Source organism: Patiria miniata, unplaced genomic scaffold, assembly GCF_015706575.1.
Source record: "Patiria miniata isolate m_02_andy unplaced genomic scaffold, ASM1570657v1 HiC_scaffold_20, whole genome shotgun sequence".
Classification (NCBI taxonomy): Eukaryota; Metazoa; Echinodermata; class Asteroidea; order Valvatida; family Asterinidae; genus Patiria; species Patiria miniata.
The window spans coordinates 13,537,619-13,559,725 of record NW_024037059.1 but is presented as its reverse complement, the minus strand read 5'-3'; the positions used below and the strand labels follow the sequence as shown (position 1 = coordinate 13,559,725).

Sequence of the window (22,107 nt, the reverse complement as noted above, 5' to 3'; positions counted from 1 at the left end):
TCACTCGCGTATATCAGTAGAGAGACAAAGGAAATCCCCCCTCCAGCCGATATTTGAGTGTTTTTTTAAGGAAATGAAACGCCAGCAGCTCACACCCACACCTTAACGCCCTCCCCCCCCCCCCAAAAAAAGAAAATACAGAAAAACCGAAAAAAAAAACAATCAAGATGTGCTACCTCTTCGGGAACATCCCCCCCCCCCCCCACCCATATACCTGCAATCGCTGTTAAGCAGATTTCTCCATCACCTCTTCAGATAAAAGAAAACAGTTGGGGTTCATACCTATAATATGTTCCCCAATACCTATGTTCCCCATTACCGATGTTCCCCGAAATCCTTACTCTAACCCAAACCATAACCCTAACCCAGCCCCTAACCCTAACCCAACCCTATCCCTAATCCTAAGGATTTCGGGGAACATCGGTGTTGGGGAACATAGGTATTGGGCAACATCGGGTAGACCCCAAAGATTTGATTGACTGCATGATGCTGAAAACACAAGCCGAGTGATGGGTATTGCAATTTAACGTGAAAACTGAAAAGACCCGCGCATATGGAAACAACTGAGTATGGAACGTTTATGGTTAAAGTGGATTATTCTAATGCTGACGTACGTACTGACTTTTCCTATGCTCAACAAATTTTGGACACAAAAATGACAAATTCTTGCATGCTGAGTTTACCCATTAAACCTAGATACAGCGCTTGTGCAAACAACACGTGTGCGCCGTGCGAGCGCACCTTTCATAGGAAGTGTAACAAGGGGCGATATCTGCCCCTACCCCCGGCCTTTTTAGGGTAATGGGGCTCAAATAGATCGGTCGGAACTGAGAACCACAAAAAGAAAAAGGAGTGCCCAAAAAGTAAGTCAGGTTCCTGTCACAGTGGATTCACATTCGACTTTTGTCGATATATTTTTCAGACGAAAATATTTGTTTTTCATAAGAAACACTGAAAATGAGCGGGAAAAAAGTGTACAAACAAGTTTGTAGATCATAACAAAAACATGTACACCGTGTTTTCAAATTGCTGTGAGTAATCATGGATTATATCAAGCATATTTAAGTGTTTCAAATAGTAAAATTAACAATTGAAATAATTAAAAACTAACAACTAAAATTGATGCTGAGATCAGACCGTTCCTTTAGACAGATCGAGTATGGACAAAAGAAGTGATATCCAAAATATCAAAAAGAGATGAAAGTGAATTATGGGGACGTCCCCTAGTCCGACGGCCCATTGGTCTCAGGCTATGCGTCCCATTGGTCAATACGTCCCATTGGGGCCGCCGACGTCCCATTGGTCCGACGGTTAGGGTTTGTGTTAGGTTTAGGGTTAGGGTTAGGGTCAGTCAACCTGAACCAGTCGACGTCGGACCAATGGGACGTCGGACCAATGGGACGTCGGATTATAGAGACGTAACCATTATTATTGGTTTATTAACATTTCATGTGTCGTGGCCAAAATATTCATTACTGGACCAAGCCCAGTCTAATGTGGCTTTCGCGAACCCGGGATTCCCGGGTTCGTATTCATGAGCCCCCTACTAAGATAATGGCTATTTAATCAGTTGACGACCATAAATATGTTCGCACATACTAATAAAACAGGTGGGAGTGCAGTGGTTTGTCCTTGATAAACAGTCAGGCTATCCCCAATGTATGTGTGTCTGTTGTCTAGAGCCAGCCTGCCTCCCATCAGAATTTGAGTGACGAGTGATGAGCCAGTTAAGTGCTGGAAAGCTACCTACAGCTAAGAAAGCCACATTAGACTGGGCTTGGTCCAGTAATGACCTAAATTAAAATGTGGAATTTGAGCTGTCAACTTGAAGCGGTTTCAATCCTCTGGATCGACTCGGGCTGGTAAACCATGTATAAGATGGCGACCGTAGACTACTATGCAAGTTTCTGAGAAACAGGAAGCAGCAAGTTATAGTTAGAAGGGAATCCTCGGAATGGGCAGATGTCATTAAGTGGAGTTCCACAAGGGTCAGTGCTTGGACCAACTCTATTTGTTCTATATATCAACGACCTCCCAGATATTGTCTCATCGACGGCTAAACTGTTTGCAGATGACACCAAGCTATACAATATTGTTGGAAAGGATGGCTCAGATGGCAGTCAGAAGATTCAAGAAGATCTGCAAACCCTTGAATCATGGTCTCAAACATGGCTACTTCGTTTCAATGCTGCGAAATGCAAGTGCATGCATATGGGCAAGGAAAACCCGAGGGTTGAGTACACCTTGGAGAAACCATTCAAGCAGTTGAGGAAGAGAAGGACCTTGGTGTGCACCTCACAAGTGACTGCAAACCCCGCTTGCAATGCATGCACCAAAGCAGCAGTACAGTGATGCAAAGTCTAAGAGTTATCAAAAGGACATTCAAGCACATTGACAAACTTGAAAGCTTTGGGATATTGTATAAAGCCTACATCAGACCACATCTTGAGTACAGCGTTCAGTCATGGAGCCCCTACCTAAAGAGAGACATCATGGTTCTAGAGAAAGTTCAGAGGAGGGCGACAAAGCTAATTCCAGAATTGAGAAGAAAACCGTACAGCGAAAGGATGGAACAGTTATAGCCTACACCTATTCACACTTGAAGTGCGGAGAGTAAGGGGTGACATTATTGAGACATATAAGATCCTGAATAGCTTCGACGATATTGATCCAGAAAAGTTCTTCTCCAAGTCAAGTACGAGTACCGAGGTCACAGGTTGAAGTTGTTTAAGAAGAGAATGCATAGAGGTCTCCAATTGAGGAAACACTTCTTCTCCCAACGGGTAATAAACAACTGGAACAACCTCCCAGCCTACGTCGTAAATGCCATGAATGTCAACCAGTTCAAGAATAGATTTGACAGTTACTTGAAAGAATCTGGATATGGGGTCTAAAAAGGCTGAAGCCTATAATTGATAATCCCATCACATCTTAAGTGTAAGTGTTACAACCAATGGATAAATCACCAACTGATAATGTCACACAAATTAACCGATATATCACATCACTGTAACAAAAATCGACTGACTGTCACGGTAGTACATTTCTAATTGGTAATGTATCACGAGAGGGCGGATAAAGTAATTAAAAACAGAACGGATAACTGCAACAACCGATCATGTATAGATTAAAAAAATCAACCGATAAGGCCCCCCAAAAAAAGTCTCCGGTTTCTGGTATGCGCGCGCGTCGCCGTAGCCATGCGCGTCGGCAAAATGAAAAAGCTTTTTTTTTTCAATGAAAGCTGATGTCTCAAAACCGCCAAACTCACTGGTTTGACCGGAATCCTGCTGCTGCACAATTTTAACGTGTTTTTAGATGGGGTTATGATCGAGAATAAGCTTTATGTGGCCTCACCGGTCTCCCATAATATTTGCACTAAGTTTAGTCGAGCACCATTTGCAGTCATCAGCCGACATTTTAAGCAAAAGAAACAGGTAAAAAAAAAAAAAAAAGCCGCGTCGCCGCACCACTTTTTGGGGCAAGCTCCATACCAGAAACCGGAGACTTTTTTTGGCCTAATGCACTGCAGTATGGGGAAACGGTGCAGATATTAATGTTGAAAGTGGCTTTATTTACATCACATTCCAATGAGCAACGACGTTGCTGCTCAAAATGGAACAAGCTTGGCTAGAAATTAATGAATGATTTTAGTGATAGTGGTTGATGTAATGTTCATGACAATTCTGTTGATATTTACTCCATCATACAACGATACAATTCCAACCACGATTATGATTGTTACCAGCTGAAAAGTTTTTAAAGTGACAATGTGCAAATTTCTTGGTCAAGTGGTGGCGCTGTTGAAAGTTACTGGTTACTTTTTTGTAAACAACCACACTCCAGCAGAGTCCAGCTAGCTCGCGTGTGGTGCAGGTGGTATGCGGCTGGAGTCCACGAAACTTGTGTTCGTCAAATTCCTTCATGGTAAAATCGAAATTAGTTTTTTCCTTTGAGGTGTTCATCTATGCATTCTCGTAGATGTTCACGATGTCCAAGATGTTCACTTTAACTTAAAAAGTGTAACTTTTGTCGATCACTAAGTATGATGTACACGTGACGCGACGAGCATGCATGATCGCTGCATGGGCATAATGACTGGCTCTGTCGTGTAGGCCCTAGTAGTACTAGCCCCATTCTGTGTATGGGCACGCACTGCAGAGAATGGGGCAAAGTGCCGTAGCTACTGGTCCAAGAAATCGACGCCATGTGTTGTCGTCTCGGCCTGTGACCTTTCAGATTTATGTCAGACTGAAGTTGCAAAATGCGGGGTTCCCAAAGCATCACTACTTTGTGTGAGATTCCCAAAACTGAAGGTTTGAGGTCTATAGGTTTGTGTCGTGAATGGCAGATTCAGGCTTGTCAAAGGCGACTGTCTTGTATTGTTGACTCAGCTGGGCTAGCAGGGGGAGGGGGTGGGGCTTAGAAAGAATGTTGCATCTAGATGCCACTGTTTTCATCAGTGAAGGTCGGTCACTGCAAAATGTTGAAAAGACATGAATCTGGGATCAGGACTGAGAAACAGTTTCAAGTTTGTTGGGAAATACTTTAAGATAGATCTGTAAAGGTGGCGTCACAATGAGCTCCATATAAAAATGTGGCCAATTTACTGGAGTACCTCCGTAAATAAAGGCCACACTTGGAACATGTACCCATCTCCCCGTAAATGTTAACTTTGTCGAGTTTTCTTTTCACATTCAGACTTTATTTGTGCATGTAGTTTTGTAGGCCCTAGTTTATTTACGCTTTAGAAGCACAGTCACCCACTTTAAGGCAATAGAAAATCCCCACCCCTTTTCAGACATCTATATTTCATGTAATTTCCAGGTTCGTATGCACACGTTTGCGTATCTAAATTCCAACACGAAAAAGTAGATGTCTGAAAAAGGGGGACTACATGTAATTTTCTATTGCTCTAGGGTGAGTAGGCCTATGCTTCTAAAGCGTAAATAAACTACAAATAAAGTCTTAATGTGAAAATCCAAATTTGACCAAGTTCTACATTTTTGGGAACATGTTCCAAGTATGGCCATTATTTACGGAGGTAGTCCAGTAAATTAGCCACATTTATGGGGCTACGTTAGTCCAAAAATTTGGGACTCTCAATACTGTGTATAGAGTCCAAAAACTTAAGGCATTTAAAACATGCAATACAAGAAAATAGACTGGCACCTGAAACAACCAGTCCATGATCCAACAACCCTTCGGTACTGCATCAATCAACTGTGCCAAAAGAAACATGTGGCATGAACTGGGAACTAGTCTCTATTTACTACACATTTCTCCATAGTCAGCCACCAGACTAATGACACTGAACGAAGAGGTCAATCTTTTCAAACAGTTGGACCATGGTTGGACATGTACCAGTCTACTCTTTAGTTAATTTTGAAATCACTTGTCTTCCATCTCATGTGCAAAGTATTGAAAAAAATGTCTCCTTTAAAAATTGAATTGAGTCTGCAAACCTGGTTGGTGAAATACTGAGGACCTTTTCTTTGCCCAATGAAAATTTTGGAGAAATTTGGTGGCAAAAGAGTGAGTAAAGGTGGCCTGATTTAGTTTTGCACCTTTCAGAGCACTCCAGGTCTCAGTCTGGGGCTACGTCACAATAACATTAACAATACGACATTCCACAGTCCATAGCGTAAAAACACTTGAATATCCTCAACTTGTTATTTTTCATGGAAAGTACTTACTTATGAAGTTTTCTGTAAATATGTGCGAGCATCTAGGATCTGGCATTGCCAAGAATTTGAGGGGGAAAAAACCGATCTCAACACAACTTTTGATTTTCTGAGGTTAAACACGGTACGCTGGTACTTGGTCATGTACGCAATAAATTTTAGGAGCCCTCCAGATACCCGTGTAATCGCGTGCAGATATTTTTTGAGTGTTTTTACACGACTGTGAAACGTGGCGTTGTTATTGATGCCACGTTTATGGGTCTAACTTTGGGAATGTTCTTGACTCTTTATAGATTTGTACACAACGCTGTAGTGGCGTCTGGATACTACATTCTTTCAGGGGCTCAAATGTTTTAATACTAAAACAGGTTAAGTCAGTACTGTTAGCTACTGTAGGTTGGGGGTGGAGGAGGAAGCTATAAATTATGTTTTGCAGCTTGTAACTTTTTGGGCACGATTCTGAGACGGAATGTTGAAGTATGTACCAGTATGTAATGAAATTTCACCAAATGTGAATCTTGTATTGTAACTTTGTATTGTAATTTCATGGACCTGCTGGTACTAGTTCATGTACCATCCAAGGTGGCAAACTCAAAAGTTTTTATCAATGACCCGCACTTGCATTGTATCATAATTCCAAAATAACCACATCAACGATATAGTCCTACCTCTCTAAGATTGTTCACAAGGGTTTCAGAATTTATGATCAGTTGGCTTGAAATTGATAGCTTATCTAATCTAGTGTGGAGAACTTGAGGTTATCAATTTGTTACATTTCTGCTACATGTACCTCATGCTGAAAGGTTGCATTGTTTTGCATAACAAAAAAATGCCTTCTGGAAGAGCTTTAAACCCTAAATTTTGATTTTCAAACCTTTAAAAAAGATCTGTATTGATAAAGAGGGGCATTGTGAAGCCTGCATAGGGTTTAAGGTATAAAAGGGTACCTGCTTTCAAAAATATATTACTCATTACGAAAGGCTATCATTTTATTTTGACTTTCGCTGATAGTTTTGCCACCTCAGATGGTACTGACATTTGGTCTGGACCGTGGACTATTTATTTGATTTAAACTCGGACTTTGTCATTTAAATTGCAGCTTTGAAGCCAGTGTTTACAGGTCTCATTTCTGTTAGGACACCAGGCTTGAAGGCTAGATGCTGCCCCCGCTCTATGATGAGATATGACACGCAACACCCCTCAGTTTGTATTGATTCCTAGCCATGCACTCTCCAAGCCAGTCTCCAGGACCTACTCCACCGGCAGAACCTTCATCCACACTGCAGTCCGTGTCTGGAACAGTCTCCTAGATGGTGAAGTGGGAGAGATCAAAGACAGTGGTGCTCCGTTCTTCAGCTGTAGGGTGCATCAACATCTCCTGTCAACACATTGATGTGAGGCAAGCTCATTGTTACCCTTCTAAGCCGCTGTGAACTAATATTGTGCATCGGGTCCGGTTGACCAGGCCAAACCGACCCGAAACATTGTAGAGATAAACAGAATCTGAACCGAAACTGATCTGAACTCCTCTAAACCGACGCGACCCGACCTGACAAAAATTCAAGCAAAAACTGACCTGAATTGACCCAAACTGAACCATCCCTGAAAACCCCCCCAAATATCTGGCTTGGGCAACGTGTCCACTGTTCAGATAAGGAGAACACACAAGAAAGTGTGGATTCGTAATTTAAGAATTCACGAGGTGCGAAGCGCCGAGTGAATTTGTAAATTAAGAATCTACACTTTCGAGTGTATTCTTCGACTTAAACCATTGCGTCAAAAGAAGTATTGGCATTAACAGTAAGTGGGGATGAAAAGACTTGGGAAAAATGTTGCAACCTGACGCCACTTCCGCGATTGTGTACAAAGTCTATGGAGAGTCAAGAAAAGGTATTTCCTAACAAATTGGAAATATTTCTCAGTCCCTGATTCATGTCTTATCATCATTTTTGCAATGAATGACCTTCATTGAGATGACACATGAGGAAAAAAGTGGCGTCAGGTTGCAACATTTTTCCCGGCTCCTTCCGTCGACATGTGGATAGTTCAGACGATGATTTCTTTCTGACTCGAAGTAGGTTTTGCAGTGATGGCGGAGAATCTGACAGTGAAGATGCATTTGTAATTTCGGAAGGAACGTTTTCACGCATATGGTCCTATTAATGCTCATTATGGAGAACAATTGTCAGACGTGTTCAAAGTGTGGATTCGTAATTCCGAATCCACACTTTACTGAAGATTCTGCATTCCGAATCCACACTTTTTGACCAGCGTAACAGATTTGTAGTTCCGAATCCACACTTTTAACAATAGTATATGTTATAGACTACATGAAAAACTATAAATGTACATGAAACACGCTTACATGTAAGTTATGTGTGTTTTCCTTTGGTCCATGAACTTTAAGCTTCCAAATGCAAGCATGGCAAGGGACATTCCTGTTTAGGACTTGTGATGTTGCATCTTGGCCTATGTTTGCATGTTGTTCCTTCAATGCACGGCAGCTGATATCAGCTCACATTCAGTCCTCTACCCTCACAGGTATACCCATTCATACTGGGTGGACAGAGACAATTGTAGTTTAGTGTCTTGCCCATGGGCAGAAGCACCATTTTCCTGTTTAAAGGGAATATACAACATTTGCAAACATCGAAAAATAAAATTACCAAATTTTTACGAAATACCTTAATAGGATGTTGGTAAATGACAGTCTAAAGCATCCTGTAAAATTATGGCACCTGGTATACTGTCATTTTCAAGAAAAGTGGTATTTTTGTATCAATTTCCAACGCTGATCGGCCGATCAGCGTTGGAAACAACTGGCTTTTTTTCAAATACTGGCCCCAATTGACCATTGTACTTGTTTGCAATCGATTACAAATCTATGAACGGGTACGAGCCAGCTAGACTGGTTCCCTGACCTTACAATTCCCCAATGTATGTAAACTGCTCTGTTTCTTCTTATATGGAGTCAGGGAACCAGACTACAGGAAAATGATCGTTTTTCTTGGTTTTTATAGCATTTTCGAACCCAAAACCTCCAAAAAGTCAGTGTAACTATATTTGCTTTATATTTCCAACCCCCCAATTCCATCCATTTCTGAAAATTACAGCAAAAGCAAATGATGTATATTCCCTTTAAGTAATTCTGTTCTTTACCTGTGTTAATTTTTTATGATGTTTAATTTGTTTGTTTGTTATCCCCTTCTTTTTTCAACATGTATTTCAGTTGCTGCATGCAAGTCCCTACATCTATCCAGTTCCTGTTCTGATGAAGCAGCTTTCCCAGCCCATAACTCTGTTCAGGTTTGGTGCATGTAACTCAGCCCTATCCCCTGTTTCCTTGCTTCAAGGCAGGTAAGTCTTGTTTGGAACTTGTAGTAGATGGTGATCTTTCAACTGAAAATTTACAAGCTTGCCCACAGTCATAGGAAAATAACACATCATTATTCGGTAAGACTTAGTTCTCCTAGTTCTCTTAGTTCATTCAACCCCCTCCCCCTCAAAAAAAAAAGTGTTTGTCATAAAATTGTAATACTTTTGCGAATAGTTGAGCATGCATACAGGTATGTTACCATTATTCAAGCCCTTGATTTTTTGATGAGGCAACTTTATTGCAGTTTATTCTGAAACTACATTGTGTATTGTATGCAAATTAGCAAAGTACATGTACATGCATAGCTTCTTCGAGATGGGAACTGTGACTGAGTCTGCAGCACTTCTTGAATTAAGCTAACCTTAACCCTGCTGAATCCAACAGGATCCAACTATACCCGATGGAGCCTGTTGGATTGAGCAGTAAACCCCTTACGTACATTCCCCATGCAAAATGTTGGATTCAGCAGGCAACTGAACCGCATTATAACGCCATGGTGGACTCCGTTGGATTCAGCAGACAACTGAAAATGAGGCACAGTGGATTGAGCAGGAAAGTCCGGTTAGACTCTGTTGGATTTAGCAGGATACCGGTAGTCCTGAGGAACTACTAGGGGGTTAGGGTTCGGAAGTTGATTACATGTTTCTGCATGGTCAATCTTGACTGGTTGTACCCCTGATAGTACTACATGTAGACATGTATTTCACACTATGAACTGACTTAGGATTCGCCCCTTTGTTCTGTGATTTACTTTGGGCATGCCTTTGATAATTAAAAATTCAAAATAAGATTATGTCACTCATGTTATCATTTGAAATTTCTACAATGCTTACCAGTCCCGTAAAAGTTAGTGGGGGAATGTCTTGATACAGCTGTTGGGGCTACTTGGTTGGAGCATCAGTTACTGGCTCATTATGATGTTGGGGTTGTTCAGTTGAACCATCGGCTACTGACTGGTTGGGCTGACCGTCACATCCAAGAACCCTAAGCATAATGAAAAGTTTTGAACATTTGCTCATCGCAACACTCAGTATGTGTGCGCGTGCGTCGTTGAGAGACCAAAACAGGCATATCTTAAAAAATAGGCAACTTACAAATCTGTGGTGATCAGAACATGAAAGAAGACATCTTCAGCTTTCTATAGGGATGAAATTTGTCATTGACAGTGCTCGGCCAATAACGACCATTTTAGTTTGAAAAAACACATCCATGCTTTGTGCTCCTATTCAGTAGTGCACATCCACGAAGTGTAAACTAGTTTCTTAGCACCCATGTTCAGGCGTTTTTTACTACAGCGTCAAAACGAGTTCAACAAGCTTGGGCTGACGACATTCATAAAGTTGATCAATTTCTTTAAACGCTGATCCTAATATAAGAAACATGCTAATTGGACAATAAATCCCGACGACCATTTTGGCTTGTAAAAAATATAGCCCGTCAGTGTTTTGATTAGTTATTATGTACATTGTATATAAATGCGCGTCATTGTATATAGGCCTAAATGTGTGTAACGTGTGTTCTGTAGTGTGTGTATGCAGCGCCCCACGTACTTGAGCTTATGTTCGTTTGCCTATATCAACTTTTCATTATGAAAATACCCTGTACTTCTAGCAATTTTTTTTCCCGCTGTTGTTACTTTACTGAAAGCCCCAATACTTTCGTCGGAGTCGTTTTCAGCCGCATGTGTCTTTGGTGAAGGGAGCTTCTTTGCTCTTGAGGTGCTTCCACTTCTGTTATAACCCTTACGGGAGGCTGTTGGGAATCTTGTGCCATCCAGTCAGAATTCAGAATTCATGGATGGACAAGGGGCTGGGCGCATTGATCGCGTGCATTTACCTCGCTTATGGAATTCAATATGCAGCGATTGACAACACCGTTCAACATGTGGGCTGCCATTTAACTAACTTGAAATTGTGTGTCTTCTCTGCGACAGCGATGGGCAGGAACTGAGGAACATTCCTTTTCCCAGTGTGTGTTAAGTTGGTGCAACTCCTGACCCAAGGATCTCAAGACTTTAAAATGTGCCGCTTTTTTTCTTTGAAACTTGCTGTTTGTGTTATGATTGGTTGATCTGTCACATGATTGAAACTTTTGTGAGACCGTCTTATAAGATTGAGCCGATTCCCACTCTTTCAAAGCCTTTGAGCCTGTTGCACTCTTTTCTGAACTGCCTTCAAGTTCTGATTGGCTGAACCCTAGAATGTGCATGCTTGGTTAATCTTTGTGATCATATGCCTACCGTTTACTTAAAGTCTTATGAACGACTTTTATTTGTGGTCAACCTTAAGTTTTCAACAAATAAATCACTTAGAAAATAATGCGACAGTTTAGTGAATTTTCTCTTACTTCTGCATCGTTTGTTTCTTTTTTCCCTTCAAGGTGACATGAGGTGGCATGATTTTTCAGAAAAACTGATTCTAGCATGTTCAGAAAAACAGAAACCTTTTCCATTCTGTAATGTGTTATTAAGTTGGCGGGTTTGTGTTCACCTTTAATATGTAACCATTATTTATGTTGGCCTACATGTATAAGATTTTCCCTGTTGAACTAACCTTGATCAAATTTGCTCAAATGTCAACTTCACCTATTGTATGTCAGCTGGGTCAACGTTTTTGCCCGTCGTGGCGGCAAAAACGGAAGGACCATGTAACAAACTGCCCACCCATCTTATATGGCTGATCCTTAAGACGGTTCAAGTTGGGTGTGAAGGTCATCCCCAATTTCACACCCTGGAAGACTCCCCCTGTAATCTTGACGTACTTCCAAGTCCTTCTATTTAAGATAGGATCTGACCCATTAATTAGTGCATTCGTTGTAAGCATCCAGAAGAGAGCTGACACTTAACCATAGCAAGAAGTCTAAGGAGTGATAGCCATACTTTGATATCCAGCAAACTTGAAGTAATCATGGACTTGTACAAAAGATTCTGTCGCTTTTTCCAAAATTACTGGCATGTTCAAAATCTCTTACATGTCTTAAGAGTAAACGTGTACTCAATGTAGCGCAACTAGAATTGAAGAAAATGTCTTGACCCGTGCAAGATTGATGTTGGAGGCTGTGTGTTATTCTGCTTGTGGTTGCTTTAATCTCTGTTGTCGGACATACATGCACTCTCCCTGGCAAAGCGGGCAGTTTTTGTAGGCTTGCTGTAATCTGGTCCCTGGTAGATGGCAAACTTGGCTACGATATGCTTTAGCTGTTCCTTAACATACTGTGTAGGCTCCACAGTGTTAAGAGGCAAGAAGAAAAGTCTAACCTTTTGGAACAAGATCATGTTGCACTATCACTTGCTTTACATACTCTCTCTGAGTCAGTTGTCTCTTGAGGGATCTGATACTACAAAATATTACTACAAAGGGCTGAAGGCTATGAGGGTTGCCGCTGTTAGTGGTAACATTTACTTTCTTTTAGGAAGAGGCCGGGTGAATCTATTGTGTAACCACCATCATCTCGGTTTAGCTTCCAAATGTTCCCTTGTTTAGAGACCTTAGTACATTTGTACCTGACGATGCAACATGCAATGCCAACATATTGTGGCTGAACTGTGGCTGAATTGTGGCTGATCCGGTCTTCACTGCGTGATAATGACCGGGTGTGGGGGTGACCGCTGTTAATGGACCTCGACTTCATCTCGGTCCATTAACAGTGGTTACCCCCACACCCGGTCATTATCACGCAGTGAAGACCGGCTCCTCACACTGTTATTCCCTTATGAATGTTATTGAAAATTGTTTCAGGGTAAAAATACCAAAAAATTTGTTCATTACTTCTTTAAGGCGGAATTTCTGTTTTTGATATTGCCAAAAAAATGCATGATTTAGAGTTAAAAAAAAGCAAGCATTCAAGGTCTTGAAATGAACGTTTTCCCCAACTTTCAGTTTTACATGACCCAAAACAGTGCTTTAAAAACAAAAATTAGGAAACTATGGCTTTGACATCTCTGGCATAGGGCACACTGTATCTCTCGTGTCGACGCTACAGAACTCTCGGATTTTCTCGTAGAGATACCACTGCCGCTTGGCATCCAAGCCTGGGGGGGATTTGGGGCTCTGGTAATTCCGCCGGTGGCAATCTGGCAGCTGACTTCAACAGCTGATAGGGTGTTTCCGGATCTGTCAAGGTCTTGCGTGCATATACAACTCCCGGTTCATCTGAAGAAACTCTGCAATAAAAAATGAAGTTTCAATAAGTTAAATTATTGGCTCATCGGATGGAAATGTGTTATACAAAATGGATCTTTAATCAGTCTTATTCCATTCTAACACAACGGTCAAACTGGGATTGCATTTCTGCATTTATTATTACAAACAAATGTACTCACCGGAAGTGTTGATGACTTTTGATTCCAACGAGGGGCTTGAAGAAAGGCAACAGGAATTCCTGCCAGTCATACTGGCTGACATTGATGTTGCCTGCCTCGTCACCTACCAGCTGGGGGATGTTGATCCCAGACGGGGTACTCTGTCACCACACCAACCATCTCCGCCAAGCTGGATACCGGGGTCTTCCTGTACCTCTGTTTAAGCAAACCAAAACACCAATCTGGTGCCAATTTGGTATGCCCAACCACCATGAAATGGAGCTCTACAGATGAGTGCAGCCCATGCATACACCTCCACATGATGTACCACATCATCATACGGTTTTTATTCTGACCGCTGCAGTTATCACAGTGGAGATGAACCACGGTCTCACCAAGACCATAACTGGCAAAAAAATGATGAATAGGGCCTATAGCTGATAACAGCACTGCTCCCCTTGGAAATGGACACTGTCTCGTCCACTAGGTAGTTCACCTGCTTAGTACATGTAGTACCCTCACAGTGAACTCCAAAGATACCACACTTCCTCCCGGTCAAGAAGTAAACTGGCCCTGGCTGAAGTGGATCGGAAGGATAGTGGACTTGCTGGGCGAAATCAAAGGAGTAGTGCATCTCCATGTTGCGACTACAAGGAGCATTTCTGCCCAGACCTCTGATGCCCTGCTGTTCTGCTGAGGCCTTCGCTGTTCCTGACTGCTGCCTGTACAGGTCCCGCTCCATGGCTACCTTCTCCAGATGGTTTTGCTGTGCTCTGCAACGGTCAGACTTCTCCGCATCAGACAGATTCGCAGATTTGTATAGCAGACTATTGTTGTGCTGGCAAACCCAGCAAACATCTGACATTGGTTTGCAGCAGATGATGAAAGGGCTGGTCACGTTCCACAGCTTTCGAAAGGTTGACTTGCCGATTGATCTGAAATCTACGAACGAGAAACCAGAAAATGGATTAAATGTTATTAATTTTATTTCACATACATGAAGATATTATTAAAGCATGGTTCTAGGTATCCGTTGTAAATTACTGCTGCCTTTCTATCAGTTACAACACATAAACCTTTTTTGATTTTGTTCAATTAAAAAAGCAAACCATCTCTAAGAACCATCTCAATTGGCACTAAGAAATTTGCTTACCAGATTCCTCCATAGCTGCCTTGTATTTCCTCCATACATGTACATTAGCTTTCGTCTCATGGGATGGAAGCAGCTTGATGTCCCGTGCATAGCCTGGGATGCGACCAGGTAGCAGGGTGGCGTTCACTTTGGCATAATTCTTTATGAATGTCTGTGCCCTCAGACGGCTATCGTATGTCAAGTGATTCCTGAAGACGGCGCCCTGATTCTTGTGTCTTCGTGCAATGCAGCCATTCTCTTTGTAATGTTTAGACAGTGCAGTCAACTTGTTGACGCTCATGCTAAAATAAAAAATAAAATGTGCCTGTGTTTTTAATACAATGCCCTGGCACCGAGCAATTTACAATCATTACTTTAGCCTAATGTACTGTAGTTGGAAACAAGTCAACTATGCCCTTGCCTAAATAGAAGTTCTTGCAAAAATAGCAACTAGCAACATTAGGAAAAATCAGAAAATGTGGATAACTTTTGTGTGAAGCATTAAAGCAAGTGATGAAAACGATGTTTGTCCCCACCTCAACACATAGAATGATTTAAGATACATACCTTGATAGCTGTTTTTACTGTTGAGGAAGCTGATACTTCTTTGAGAAAGTCGCTGTGTTTTGTGTTTAGATGTGTTACTGTCACTTTATCTCCAAGTTTGACTAGGCTCTTTGCCTTATCGTTCCATAAGGCAACATTTATTTGTCCACTGTCGTCCTTTACTTTGATGTTCCTGACGGACTGGGTGTCTCTTACACGTCGTGGTAGTTCGTCCTGCATAAATATAATGTGAGACATTAGAAATCATCATAATGAAGGTATTAATAGTTGATAGTACACATGTACATGTACATGACATCAATACAATATACATGTAATTGAAATAAGTTAGGCTTTGAAGGTATTCTGATATTGATGATTGCATTTCAGATGGAAATATCTAACTGGATGGATGGTACACAAAAATGGTACTACAGTAAACTCTGGTCTGTTGTGTAGTCTAAGAGCTATGTTTTGCTTCATTGGAAATATGTGGAGACATTGAGAAAAGAGACTTAGCTGTAGTTCTAATAGTCTGTTTGGGATCATGCACGTACATGTAGTGTAGGCGTACTTTGATGTACATGTATAATATAAAGAGACATTAGTCAAACAGTGTGAGACTTGTTATTTAAGTCCTCTGAAAAGCTTCTGTTCTTTGTCTTTGTCCCCATCTGCACTGTCTTCTGACATGTCTGAATCATTGATGACCGTTTTATCGATGCAGTTGATAATTTCTTTCAACCTACATGTACATGCAAGTTCATCTGCACCTAGAGGCTGTCCTCCTGATGAAACAAAAAACAATGACCCTTTAACCAATCCGCGATTAACCGATTTATAGTACTTGATCAGGGAGAGGAGAGCTTTCTTGACAGAAGAATCACCTTCGTGTTGCTTGCTACTTATCAAGTCATCCACCTCCTCTGCCGACTTGCATATTGCACCGCAAATTTTGAGGACATTATCAGTATTGTCAATAGTCAAGGCAACTAGCTTTCGTTCTTTTTCCTCTTGTACTTTCTTTCGTTCATCTACCTCCTTACGTCTTTGAATTTTAATTCCCTGTACCTTTTCCTGATACTGCTTTTGAATTTTTTTCCGATTTCTCGCAGCTTTGTAGATTATAGCGTCCTTTTCACTATCCGTACAGGTGTCCAGGAAGTCCAATGTTTTGTTTTGCGTCCACATGATGATCCCCTGCATTGCAAGCGCTGAAATGTTTGGACTTTTCCTTTTCAAGTAGTCCAGCCCTGCAAACACCCTTTCAGCAGGGACATTATCCTTAGGAAAAGACTTTGTCTCCTGATGAATACGATCTGGTTGGTGGAATTTTCCACCTGGCAGATGATCTTTCAGTTGTCTTACAATGCATACATACACATTGTGTAGAATAATTGATAGAGCTTGTCTTGTATTAAATTCTATCTCCTCTTCTACAGGCTCATACAGCGCTTGATGTACCTCGTCTCTTACAGGGACAAAATCCGCGAGCATGACAGCACTATTGTCCAACAGTGGCTGCGGATCCACCATCCATTGACTTATTGACGTATGAAGATCTGTGTAGTGGGCACTTGTTTGAATCGCAGAAATGTGTTCCGTGTCCAGCATCCGCATGATTGGTCGAGTTATGTGAGTGTTTATGATGCCCATGGCTCTGATACTGCCAATAATGATGGGGTCTTGCAGATCATACATTAGGCCTACTGACCGAGAGAGATGATTGTTTTGTCGGTGGATAGGTAGAGGTTGGTGTGTTCCTTTGATGTGGCCATGGTGGTGATGATAATATACCGCAGCCCCATTCTCAAATGGAATATTAAATCTATTTCTGCGATAAGCTTAACTCAGTTAACAGGCCTTAACAATTAAGTTTTAATGGGTTATCAAATCGGTAACCGCCAGCATTAATGGAAAGGAGAAAGTTCTTTGTAACTTTTAATGGTACATTTCTGTAGATTTTGCCACCTACAAGAAACAAGACAATAAAAGGCAAATATTGGTTGCTTATTAGAAGGAAACTGCTTCACGAATCAGGAATCCTCATCTATAGGTTGTTGTGAAATTACCTGATCTTTTCTTGCGAGGGTAGATTCCATTTTTGAGGTACATGGACAGGGTACCACTTCTTCAGGTTGGTTAGCTTGTCCTTTGAAATGCCCATCAGAAACAAAAAGGAGTCTCGACATATCCTCTTGTGTTCATAGTGGAACCATGTTATCCGAGTCAGCTTGCGCTCACGGTTGACTTTCTTGAGTCTCTGCGTGGCCTCAGGGGTGTTGATTCAGAGGTAATTCCCAGCAGAAAAAGATCCCTTTCAATGCTTGTCATTTCACGTACATTCAACCTGAAAATACCAAAAAAAGAAGAAGATATATTGAGCACAAACAATTATTTGGAAATGTAACACATGAACTCTAAACTCAGCAATGTATTACATGCACAATGTGATGTTGTATATTCAAAGCTAGGTATAATGTTGCACACTACAACGTGTGTTCGAAATTGAACAACTTTGTAGAGTCCAAAACACGGTGCATTTTATCATGGCAGGGGTTGTTTTGAATTGTTAACACAAAGATTACAAAGAAGTGGCATGTATTTTTGGAACAAAAACGTTGTCAGTGCACTATTAACAAAAAACTAAGGGCCCACACAATTTACGAGCAAACAAACCAAGGGGAGGGGGGGGGGCAGGGCCCTTGTTTGCTTTCTTAACTAAGATTGTTGACATTCGTGAAATCTTGGATTATTGTAAATGGCCCCATTCTTTATTAACATGTTTTTTAGGCCGACTGATGTTGCATGTGTTATGACAATCTGTGTTACCTGATGCTCTCTATCTCTTCTGTACTCACACCACAGATTGCGATTAACGATAAATATGCGTTGGCTAAAATGATTTACTTGAATTTAAAGAGTGAAAAGGTGGCGGTCGTATACTGCACTCCATCCCATCTTATATTTTTATCGGTTAGGCCTAACATTAAGGTTTAAGTGTCAAACTTTTACTTAATGTTTTGACATGTTTGACAGTTCTGTTTCTCACGTTAGTCTAACTGTAACGTTAGTGTCTATAGGCCCTAACGTAATAAATAACGTTAGTGTCAATCATAAACACAAGGTGAAGTTAACAGTATTTTTACATTTTTGGATTTTGGTCCTATGTTATGTGCAATTTTTTTACAAACAACATACTTTTCCCAACTTAAACAGCTCTGTGATTGATGGGTAGTTCATCTTCACTGCTTGAGTCAAGTTCATCCCTGTCACTATCGTTGGAATCAGACAAGTCTCGTTCACCAAGATCTTGGAAGTAGTCTTCAATAACTTTGAGCATACCAGAGTCTTTCAACCCACACGGTGCAGCATCATTAACAAGTCTTGCGATCCTGTCTTCGCAATCTCGACAATCAGACTTAGAATCCATGATTGAAAACCATCCAACAAGGATAAAAGACTACACCAAATTGTGAAATGTTCAAACCCGCAGAATAATTGCGAATTTCAGCCGATTTTGTGACTCAACACCCACAACACAACAAAGTCAGGTATGTGAAGAAAAAATTCAAAGTGAACCAATACCAATATTATTAGTACCACTGGAAAGAGCTTGAAAAATCCTACACAGTGATACCAAAATTATTGAGATATCTTAATTGATAAGGAAATAACAAGCATTTGAAGCTCATTAATTAGCGTCATTTATCTTAAAGGTAATTAAATAGAATTTTGTGACCGAAAACGCGACTTTTTTGAATAAAAACGCTTGAGGTTCCCTCGTTAATCAAGATATCTCAATGAAACTTGCAGGCAATGTGTATCTTGTTAGAGTAAAAAAAATGAGAGAATAATATGCTGATTTTAATTGTCTTCTTGGCCTAAAATGAAATTTATAGCATATTAATATAGGAGCTTTCATCAATTGTTTGGAGTCCTGTCTGGAGCGTCACTCTCGTCTCATTTTGTCCCTGGAAAGATACATAAAATTAGTAAAGAACATCTATAAGAGTGTATCTTACCTAAACAGCAAAACTTTCATCTCAGGTTCACTGTCTAGACCAACAGAAATGTCCTACCATCCATACAATTTCTTTGAAAAGTGTCTATCCAAGTCCACTAATTCCACACAGACGACAACATTTTCCACTCGCCCATGCCAGAATTGTCAGTCTCATTGATCAAGAACTAAAACTGTGGATGAAGTACCAACACATTCATGTTCACATCATTAAGTCACCAGCAATTAAGTCAGCTGCCAATGCAAAGGGGGACATATCATAATCAGTTGCATTGTCATATGTCTCACCCATAGACCAATAGGCCACAACGAATGTCAGTCGTTTCATACCCAAGTCGTTTCGTATACCCAGGTCGTTTCGTATACCCAGGTCGTTTCGTACCCAGGTCGTTTCGTACCCAGGTTGTTTCGTACCCAGGTCGTTTCGCACCCAGGATTCATTGCACACGTGACAAAGGGTTCCAAATCCTTTTCTATTGAACAACAATGCTACTGTCAATCACTCTTGGTGGTTCACAGGACTTGTGTTGACGGCGCTGCGGTTTGTTTTGTCTGATTTTTTTAACCTGCCACTGCATGTTTTTTGTTCTTCTTGGAGCTTGGATTTTATCTACCCTGCGGTTTGTGGGTTTTTTGAGCTTGGGTTATGATCGACGATGTTTGTCTTCTATATTGTAGCGTGATTTTCTTTGGTTGCTTTTTTTTCTTCGAAATTGTACTTTTTGTTATTAAATTTCATGTTGAATTTACGTAAACGTCTTTCGTCTTCTATAATTATCAAGTTTTGACTTTAATTAAAAACTATTGTAAGTCATAAAATGCAATTCAATTGGTTTTAAAATTTTCAATGTTTGAATCTACCCTGGTGTTAATGTTTTCACTCTTCTATAATTATCAAAATTTGATTTCAATTCAAAAAACTGTTGTGAGTAATAAAATGCAATTCACTAGTTTTGAAATTTTCAATGTTTATCAATGTGTTCAGTTTGGCATTGTTTTGGCAGTAATAAAAAAAAACAATTTTGCATTGTATAAAAAATTAGGCTCTTTTTCTAACCTGTGGAGAAAACGAAAAACATGTAATTTTTTATTGATCATTTATTTCCGTTTTTATTCTGCCTTTGATGCAAATCTTCAATCTCTTTTGTAGATATGTTGGTCCTGAAAAGGACCGGTTGTTTTGTTGTTGACCTACAGGGCTGGACCTGTCAGGTACTTGCAGGCTGCCAGGAGTCCCGATGTTGTGAGGCGACGGGCTTGGTAGTCGTCCCACAACTTGAAAATCTTCCCTTGAATCTGCCGGTACATCCGCTGCTGGTTCCTGCAGAGTCGAGCTTCTTTGACCAGCCTTAGCTGGACGTTTACGTAGCTGGATTCTGCGTACAGGAGCTTGATGACGTTGTAGAATTGGACGGTGTGACGTCCTGCCTGCCCAATAAGTCTCCGATGCCAGCCCTCCACGTCGTTGTTCGTGCGGATACTCCGCATGAACACTGACCAGTCACGTGGGCTCCATGTTGAGTTCTCCAGCCATGTGGTGCGAAGGTAGCTGCACAGCTTGACCATGGCCAGTTGATCAGTCACCAGGCTGCTGAGTTCTTCAAAAGCTGGCCCGATATGTTCATTAGGCAAGAACGGGAGTGACAACAGCTGGCCGATGAAATCCCGAACTCTGTCGTTGGACATGTAGGGTACTGTCAAACCGAGTGCCTGACACTTTCTCCAGACTGCCTGTGTCCAATGGAACAGGCGGCAATTCACGGAAGCATCCGGAAAGACAGCTCGGATGGCACCCCACAGTCCAACTTTGAAGTCCACCACCAGCTCTTGAAGATTTGCAGCACGGGACGGCAGCTTTCTCCGCAGGGCCTTGAGCACCTTCTTATAGTCTTTCTTTGTCCGCCGAGTAATCAAGACAAAGGCCAGCGGAACCTGCTTCATCCCACCGGTGTCTCCCTTGACGAAGGCGTGAACTGAGAACAGTTGGGTGAACGGACGTTTCACCAACTTGAAAGTTCCATCCAAGTACCAGGTCTTGGTGCCATCCAGCACATGGAGTTGATCTGGTTTAAAAAAACACCACATGGCGAGCACAACCAAGGTGAATGTCTTTCTGGAGGAAGTGTTCGGGGATGAAGCCTTGGTCAATTATAAAGTCAATGTCTCGTGGCTCGGGAGGGCGCTGGCTCTGGCGGTGACGGTTTGGAGCCCGGGACAGGTTGGTTGGATTAGGTCAACTTGCAGCGGGTGCGTCAGTGTGGTGATGACATCCTCGACAATGGCCCCTGCTGATTTGAAGATGTCAGCCTTGGCCTTGGTTATCACCAACGCCTTCACTTGAACTGCGACGTCTGCCCCGGGATGCGCTGGGTGCGTATGCTTGGTGTGAAGTCCAGCATGAAAAAGGTTGCCATCTTGGTGAACAGACACGGCACACCTGTGCAACTTGCCCCGGACACTACACAGCCATGTGACTTTGGAAGAAGTGGAACCGGCCTTCTTCCACTTCTTCGTGTAGGTGTAGCCGTGACTATCAACCAAGATGACTTTACCCAGTTTCGTGCCGGACTCCACCGTCTTGTAGGTAGTGATGTCCTCATCACCTAGGCCAGGGATTACAGCAGGTAGGGCAGCATCAGGGAGGGGGTTCTCGGCTACTTCAAGTGGTACAACAAAGTCAGTCTCGACGTTGAAACCACCTTCATCGGTAGGGACGTCTCCGTTCTCCTCGATGTCCATCGGGTCTTCCTCCTGTTCTTGGTCTTGACTTGTACAGGGTGAACAGATCCAAACTTCCAGCCTGGATGGATCGTCACGGATCTCCAGGTACTGCTGGTGACTAAAACCAGAGTTGCAGCCAACATGCTGCCATCCCTGGCAGCGCTCACACTGGAAAGCATGCTGGTTCGCACGAACAGACTTCTTACAGAAGAGGCAAGGATACTTGATAGGCATCTTGACCCAAAAAGTGCCCAAAATGTGACTTTAGAGAAATTTATAAGGCTTAAATTTTGACAACCGATAGAATATAAGATTAGCTACCGA

General features: G+C 41.7%; 2 protein-coding genes across 2 annotated transcripts; one reads left to right on the top strand and one right to left on the bottom strand.

Moving 5' to 3' along the window:
* The first annotated feature begins 3,679 nt into the window (after positions 1 to 3,679).
* LOC119729368 lies at positions 3,680 to 16,609 on the top strand. Its single transcript, XM_038201989.1, has 4 exons — positions 3,680 to 3,927; positions 6,784 to 7,078; positions 8,914 to 9,041; positions 16,481 to 16,609. Exons 2-4 carry the CDS (start codon positions 6,995 to 6,997, stop codon positions 16,587 to 16,589), a joined length of 321 nt encoding a protein of 106 aa, XP_038057917.1. The 5' UTR covers positions 3,680 to 3,927; positions 6,784 to 6,994; the 3' UTR covers positions 16,590 to 16,609.
* A 3,644-nt stretch (positions 16,610 to 20,253) lies between these two features.
* Positions 20,254 to 21,147, bottom strand: LOC119727848. Its single transcript, XM_038199922.1, has one exon. The coding sequence runs from the start codon at positions 21,145 to 21,147 to the stop codon at positions 20,254 to 20,256; it is 894 nt and encodes a 297-aa protein (XP_038055850.1).
* Between the last annotated feature and the right edge of the window lie 960 nt (positions 21,148 to 22,107).